Source organism: Belonocnema kinseyi, chromosome 10 (assembly GCF_010883055.1).
Source record: "Belonocnema kinseyi isolate 2016_QV_RU_SX_M_011 chromosome 10, B_treatae_v1, whole genome shotgun sequence".
Classification (NCBI taxonomy): Eukaryota; Metazoa; Arthropoda; class Insecta; order Hymenoptera; family Cynipidae; genus Belonocnema; species Belonocnema kinseyi.
Window position 1 is genome coordinate 60,595,427 of NC_046666.1, and position 8,319 is coordinate 60,603,745.

The following is an 8,319-nucleotide window of genomic DNA, read 5'->3' on the forward strand; positions in this document are numbered from 1 at the left end:
TATTTTGTTTAAAAAAAAATCAAAAATTTATTGCGATTTAAAACTGAAACTGTAATTAGGAGCAGAAGTTTAGAACCCTCATGCTATATCAGCCTAGTACATAAAAATAAATAAAATGGAATTCTTCAAACAAATGCAAACAAAAATCTCAAGTTTGCCATAAAACTTCATTTTTAAAATTCCCTGACTTTTCCCTGATATTACCCTAACCGATTTTCCATCTTTCCCGACCATTAATCTTTTATAATCGAAATAGAACGCCTTCATATTAACAATTTAAAATTTTCAAATTTATTTATTTGAACCAAAAAGGATGCCTTACCGACCATAAAAGATAAATTTTTAATTTAAATGAACAAATTTTCAACAAAACAGTTGAATTTCTGAAAAGACACAATGAATTTTTAACCCAATTGTTAAATTTTCAATCCGAAAAGATACATTTTGAAAAAAATGTTTGAATCTTCGAACAAAAAATATTAAACTTCTACCAAAAATATTTATATAATTTTAGACGAATTTTTAACCAAACAGTTCAATTTTTATAATATATTCGTCACTAAATTTTAAATTACTAATTTACTTGATTACTAAATTCATATTGTATATTGCGCTTGTCTAGACTTATTCCAAAGCTTCCAAGCTATTGAAAATAAGAGCTTTTTAAAAAATTATGTATTTTTCGACTCAGCGCATACATTCAGATATATTACTTAAATGATGTCGGAATTCTTGAACGTAAACCTTTTAAAAAGTGAACCAAACGATAGTTTTTTTGTAGAAAAACATAAAACAAAGTGTCTATAGGCATATTCAAAATATTTGATCTATGCTTACCAAATTTCGGTACCCTTTCCAGTTTTCCTGGGCTCATCGAAAATATTTGTTTTATACTCATCGAATTCCGATGAATCTAAACAAAGCAAAAATAAAAATATATTGGTCGAGGAAAAAAGGAAACTTTTCTTCTGAAATTTTTAACCACGTACCCTCCTTTTTTAGAGACCTTGAGTTTAAACCAAAAAGATTAAGTATCTTTCAAAAAGACAATTTATCAACAACATACGTCAAATTGAAACAAATAGTTGTAGGTTCAACCAAGAAGATTGATTTTCTACTGAAAAAAAAAAATTTTCAACTAAATTCATACATTTTTAACGGAATAGTTGAATTTAAAAAAAATAATTTGTTTCTAAAAAAGATGAATTGTCAATAAATTAAACAGATTTTCATCCTAATAGTTGAATTTTAAAAATAAAAATATGAATTTCAAACTGATAATACAATATTTGAATTTTTATTACAAACAAAATAATTCTTTAACGAGGATAAACGAATTTTCAATACTACTTCAGTTTTCAAACTAAAAAGATGCTTTTTCAACAAAAAATGTAATAATTAATATTTCATACGAAAAATATTTTTATTTTGAATCAAAAACATTTTAGTCCTCAAGTAAACAGTTGCGTTTTAACAAAAGCATTTGATTTTATTAAAAAGAAAGAATTTTGAACAGGATACATAAATTATCAACCAAGCCCTTAAATTTTTAACTGAGAAGATTCATTTTCTTCCGAAAAAAACAAGCTTTTAACAAAATAGACAAATTGCCAACAAAATGATTGAATTTTCAACTAAAATAGGTCAATTTTCCACACCAAATTTAATAGTTATATTTTCAGTTGAAAAACTTAATTTTCAACCAAAAAGAAGCACATTCTACGAAAAATGTAAAAACTAATATTGCAACAAAAAATATATAGTTCAATTTTCGACCAAAGGAATAAGCTTTTGACTGAAATGATATATCTTCAACTAAAAAAATGAATTTTTAACAAAGTAGTTTATCTTTCAATTAAATATTTGAATTGTCGATCAAATTATTAAACCATTGTTTTTTAGTGATTCACAGACGTGGAAATATCTTACGTTAGAAATTATTTTGACCACATCACATTTTAAACATTTAAGCTATCAAATTCTACACAAATTTTGCAACATTTTAAAACAATTTTAAGTTAGAAACATGTTCCATTGAACGATTTAATCTTTTGGGAACCGAATATTTTTGTCCATTAAAATCTTTCAGATTTTCGAGAAAACTTTTGCATTCTCTTGAAACCTTTCAAAAATTCTTGAGAAATTTAAGATTTTTTGTTCGGAATCTTCATAAATCTTAATTATAAACTCAAATTTTTTCTGACTTAGTCAATAATCCATTATTATTTATAATTAAAAATTTAACACTTTCCCTTTAAAATCTTTCAAATCGAACATTTAAAATTGTGACGTTTAAACGCTGAATTTAGCAGTATGAGATTTCAACGATTCAAGGCTTTCTTGTTAAAACAATTTAGTTCCTAACGCATTCAGTTTTAAATATTTGATTTATAATTACTCATTTCAAATGAAAATTCTAATTTTACTAAATATTAAAAACTTTTCTTTTTTTAACTAATAAATTTCAAATTAAATGGATAAAAGGTGGAATATTTTAGGCTCAAACAATATTTGAATAGGATCTTTAATTGCATAAAAGCATTCAGTGAGGAATCTACTTATTTGAAGTTATTCTGAAGAGCAGGCTTTGAATCCTAACGGAGCTAAAAAGTAGTTTTGTAACAACTTATAAATAAAAAGCATCATCTAAATATTGATATATGACCAGTAGACAAAAAATAACTTCATCAACTATAATTTATTTCAATTGACAATTGATTAAGATCTTTAAAACGGCATTTCAAAATTCATTTAATTAAACATTCACGCTTGATTATAGCATGTACTATGAAATGTGTGATGCTTTAAGTTATGTGATAGATTTTTTTCTCAAAAACTTGAGGAATTCCAGGTCAAAAAGTAAACTCACTATCTTCCCCTGTTTTTTCCTATCTTATTTCATGAGTATTTCATGCTCTGATCGTAAAAGGTTTGCTGTTTTAAGATAATAAATTTTTGCACATGCTAAGCTTTTAAAATTATCTGTTATTGTACCAGCACTTGCATATTATCTCTTACTATATTATATTATCTCTTGTTACCAAGGCAACTTCTATATAAGGTCAATGTAACAGCAACTACTCCCATTTTCCAAATTCCAAAATCACGAAATTTTTTAGAAAATAAAAATCTTATTTAGAAAGAAGTTTTTTTTGTTGGAATTTATTTAGATTGCAAAATGAGACGACAATTCACATTCGCCTTTTCAATTAGTAAGTAATTATCTACAAAATAAAAAATCACAATTGTGAAAAGGTTTTATTTTTGTAATATATGTTGATACTTATTAGTAAAGAGAATTTATTACAGGAAAATTACATTAATAAGCAATATTCTTATCACTTTAAATGATTAAAATTTTATTTACTTGTTTTGCTAACATGTGAGTAGCATTTTATGAAGCAGCATATTGTCGACCATTTTACATATTTCTTTCTCCTCTATTTCCTTTTTTTCATTGAAATTTTGGAATATAATAGAAATATACCAGAGTACCGCTGCATAGTAGGGCAGAAAAATGTCTGTAGACAAATTGATATTCAAAAGTCATTTCTCAACTGATTTGAAAGTTTATAAACAATTAAAGCCCTATAAAAATTCACATTAATTTGTCATGACCGATTTTAAAAGAACTTCTGAATTTTTTTTTTTGGTCAATAACAAAAATTGAAATAGAAGTTATAAAGCAAGGTTACCGGTTTTTGAGAAATACTTGGATTGAATAAAAAATACCTAGAATCAATTAAGCGACTATCCACAAAAGTGTTTTAAAATTTATTAAATTTGTTATACTTGAAGAAATTATTAAAAATGGATTTATGGGGATTGATAGTGATTCATCCATTGATTCGCTGTAAATACTTAACAATTTTGTTGACAAGAACAGTTTTAACATTGAATTCCTAAACGAGAATAAGTATTTTGTTATTTTATACATCAATTTTATAAGCAATTATCCAGAACAGATATTTATGTTGAAATAAATGAAGTTTTTCTATGGGATCGGCCAACAATTACAGAAAAATGTCACTGATTTATCAGATTCAGTCATGGAATAATTATTAATAATTGTTGAAAGAAAATTGGTGAGCAAATGAACTGTCTGTGTATTTTTAGAGGTAAAAACTTTATATTCCAACGTAGTAAATTATACATACCTTTAGTGAACTTACATAATAATCAATTATTTTTTCAGTTAAAAACATTGTTTTAAACCATTTTTTATCATCTTAAGCGTGTTTTACGAATAAAAATTGTATTTCTTTAAGGTATTTGCAGCCCGTTGTTTATAAATGGCTCTGTATTATCAATTGATAACAATAATTCATAATTATTTATACAAACTTTCGGCTATTTTTTAAAGGTAAAAACCTGTTGTTTTATTTTCAACATAACCAAAAATTGTTATTGTTACTAATAATTTTACAGATAATATTATTTCCTTTTATACATTTGAAACCAAAAATTCCGCTCTTTCTGTAGAATATATTGCCAATTACTTAGAGATGACTCCTTGCTATTATTTAATAACAAATAATAATTTTTTCAACAAATTAGCAGATTTTTCTTTGCTGGACACACCTTTCATACATTAAGTAATTCCAAGAAGCATTCCTCCAGCTTCGGGAAGCAATGGTCTTTCTGACTTTACAAAATTTGCTCTTTAACTCATACAAATGTATAAAAGGACAAAATATTGTTTATAAATTATTATTAATGACGATCATAATAGTGAATCGTGAGAGCGGTTCCTAAAAAAAGTTGATAAATTAATAATTAACAGTTTCTTACGTTCACAAAACCAAGCGTGTATGTTTAGAATTAGCCTAACACTGCATTTGTTAATTAGGTTTGCTTAAACAATCATCAATTGTCATCGTTCGGTAGCACAGAGCCATTATTAAATAAAAGGCTTCTAAGGCCTCAAAGAAAGGCAATTTTTTTCTTTAAAAAAGCCTAAGATCATCAAAATTTGAATTAAAAATTCTTATTAACAATGAAAATCGTTTACTGTCATGTAAGCTTCCTGAAGGTCTAGAAATTAGTTACTTACACTTCGTTACGTTGAAAAAGTCAAATTTGTACCTCTGAAAATACCCAGGGAGTGCATTGGTTTATTACTTTTGATTGAACCATCATCAATTGTTATAAGATAACTAAATCTGGTAAGTGACATTTTTTATAATTTTTTGTCGATACAGTAGAAAATTCTCGATTTATTTAATTATTCGTTTTTATTATATTTCTATTTTAAAAGGCGTCACAACTTTATTATTGGCCACCGTTGCAGCTCCTGTAACAGAAGTGAGTTTTATTTTACTTACAACATACGTTTGAGATTTCTATATAATATGGGTAATTTCAAAGATTTCTTTAAAAATTCTTTTACAATTCTGCGCCACCATGCCAGCGATTTAGCTAGCGATTTTTCCTCCCAACAAAAGATGCGAAAAACACTTTAAAAGTAAGTATTACATTTATCAAATGTGACATTTGGAGATTTTTTTGTCAATTTTGCCTTCTTTAAATTTGCATAAAAATGCAATTCACAGCCTATTTTTATTATTGGGGACTGCATCTATTCATTCCAGAAAACAGTTTTGCAACAAATAAGTACCAAAAACGTATGCCAAAAACTAAAAAAAAATAAGGGTACCTTCAAAGTTGTCAATAGATTCACTAATTTCACGAAAGTTAGTTATTTAGCAAAGCAATATTATATAAAGTTATGAGGCATATTCTAATGCATTTAACGTAGTGAAACTAATTTTAGTAAACTCCTTTTTTCTCTAAACTCTATTTTTAAAGCAAATATAATTATAGAAAACAGTTCTAGATAATAATAAAGCAGAATTCTTTATTCTATCTAAGTCGATATAATTATTATAAGACAAGCACCAAACGTTACTGATTCATAAATTACTTGCAAAAAAACTGTTGAGTAAGTTGCATTTATTTTTGTTTTAAATTTAATTTATCAACACAAACGCATTCTATCGATTATGATCAAATTAAAAAATATTTATTACTACACTCAACTCCCTATATAATACGGGTTGCGGCCATGAATTGGCTTAGCCTTGCTTCTAAATCGGGGAAATCCATTAACACAGACAAGGCGCATGACTGATTTCTGTTGGATGTGGATGCATGACGCAATCTGGTGCAACTAACGCGTTGTGAGAGTGCGGCCCTCAAGATGTTTGTCACGCTTGACTGAGCAGTGACATCGGTAACTCTTTCGGCCCAGCAGTTCCCCTTATCCCAAGACTGCGGAGACCATCAATTCTGAGAATATCGTAAACCGAGGATCTTATATAGGAAGTTGAGTGTATCTGGAATTGTTTTCTGAACCTTGTTCATACAAAGAAAAAAAGAAAAAAAGAGAAAAAAAGAGAAAAACGTTGAACACAAATTAGTTGCAGTTTTTCAAGATCTTTAGACTAATTATAAAAGTGCATTATAAAAATTCAACAGCATACTTCGGGAATTTAAAAAACTTCAAGAAACTATTTTTTCATCTTAGAAAATAGAGTCAAAGTCAAATCATGAAAAATCAGAGTGATTTTTAATTCTTTGCAATTTTATCAAAAAATCATTATTTCACCCAACAAATTTGTAGGCAAACAAATTGTGTTCTCACACAAATTCACTGTACCTGAGAAATTAAAATAAACAGAAAAGCCATCAAGTTTGGACTATCGCAATAAAATCGATGTGAAAATGTAAAATTGAGTGAAGAAAAGATTTTGTAGACTTCTCAATATTTATGTCAGAGAGAAACAGAAGATTTACTGAACATAGTTCCACAAAATTTTTCTTTACTATAATTAACGTTATAACTGGTTACAAAAACGAGATCGCTGAAGTTGCAAATTAGAAATTGGCAGCTTTAGTCATAGTAAAAAGCTATACAATTAATATATTTAATAAATATATTTTATATACGAATTTGTTAATTCTTTTTATTGAACTGAATTAAATCATTTTAAAAATATTTTCTTTAAAAATATTTTCAGCTTTGGTAAAAAGTCATTCAATAAACAACTTTTAAGATAGCCTTTTTTATTTTTGAACATGTGTCTATCGTAAATATTTGTCCTAAAACTAATATCTGAAACGAATATACTCAGCCTTTAAACTTTAAAATCGCGGGTATGCAAGATTTTCTTTTTTTTCTGTTTTTTTTTTTTTTTGCAAGTTTAAAAAGAAAAGCAAATTTCTCGAAGAAATGAAATTAACAAAAAAATTAGCGTAAATTTCTGATTTGAAAAATACAATACTTTGTTCTTTGAAGTTTTTAGGCATCTATACTTTTAAAAAATCAACATTTTTTTTAATCAGCCCACAGTGGGAGGAATCGAGAATTTTCTGTTTATAATTTACCTCAACCTATAATTCTTGACCAATGTTGATGTTTTTTGTTTCTTTAAAACTTTAAAACACTCAGGACGAATTCCGGCAGAAATAATTAATGCCCGATTCTTTAATTTAATTCTGTGAAATGTATTATTTAAAGAATTAAAATGACAAAATTAGAAATTTTATTTTATTTTTTTCTCCCAAGAGAAGACTTTAGAGAAGTCGCTTCATATTAGAATTATTGCCGATATACTTCAGGAACATAAATATTTAGTGTAAGGTTCAAGCAAAATGTTATAAACAATTTATACAAATAATTCGTTGCATACGGTTATCAGCCAAAACAAAAAGCTTCAGCTAGAGTAAAAATGCCTTACTAACTCGTATAAGTAGTGTTTATATTGAAAAATCCATTAGTTAACATATTTGAAAATGTTATGTTCATTAATATTTTTAATAAACAGTAATCTATAGCAATTTTACGTCCGAATAAGCAGTTTTTCGTAGATAATGATTATGTTAATGCATCATGACAGTAGCACTTCAATAAGTAAATTTGTCAGTATTTCCCAATTGATATTATGATTAAATAATAATAGAAAACTGTCACTTATGAAAACAAAATATTTAAGAAAAATTATTTTCCTATGGTAATAAGAGGGTTTTCACCACTTACAGGATCTGCCCACAAGTATGACTGAATTTGTATAGCCCAAGCGGAGCAATAGAAAGAATTTTTAATGGACACGTTGGGTAATGGGGGATGTCAGAAACCAAATACATGCTTGAAGAGTCGCCTCCGAAAATTTCGGAGTAATTATCACGTGAGAAGTAAACCCTTTTTGCAGGCTGCTGCCACGTTCAGAAAAATCTATAAGTAGTAGGTCTGACTCTATATAGCCCAGACGGAGCAGTAGAGAAATTTACGTCTGGAATGGGTGTCGGGGGGGGGGGGGG

The 8,319-nt window shown here is 27.4% G+C and overlaps 1 protein-coding gene and 1 long non-coding RNA gene across 2 annotated transcripts in view; one reads left to right on the forward strand and one right to left on the reverse strand.

The window, feature by feature from the left end:
- Positions 1–8,319, reverse strand: part of LOC117181813 — a 38,014-nt gene that overhangs the window by 24,339 nt on the left and 5,356 nt on the right. The window contains exon 2 of the long non-coding RNA XR_004468177.1: positions 838–913. This is a non-coding gene — a long non-coding RNA (uncharacterized LOC117181813). The remainder of the gene's footprint in view (positions 1–837; positions 914–8,319) is intronic.
- Positions 3,038–8,319, forward strand: part of LOC117181810 (follistatin-A-like) — a 9,562-nt gene continuing 4,280 nt past the window's right edge. The window contains exons 1-2 of the mRNA XM_033374781.1: positions 3,038–3,212; positions 5,258–5,304. Of these exons, the coding sequence (XP_033230672.1) occupies positions 3,179–3,212; positions 5,258–5,304 (81 nt within the window). The 5' untranslated portion in view covers positions 3,038–3,178. The remainder of the gene's footprint in view (positions 3,213–5,257; positions 5,305–8,319) is intronic.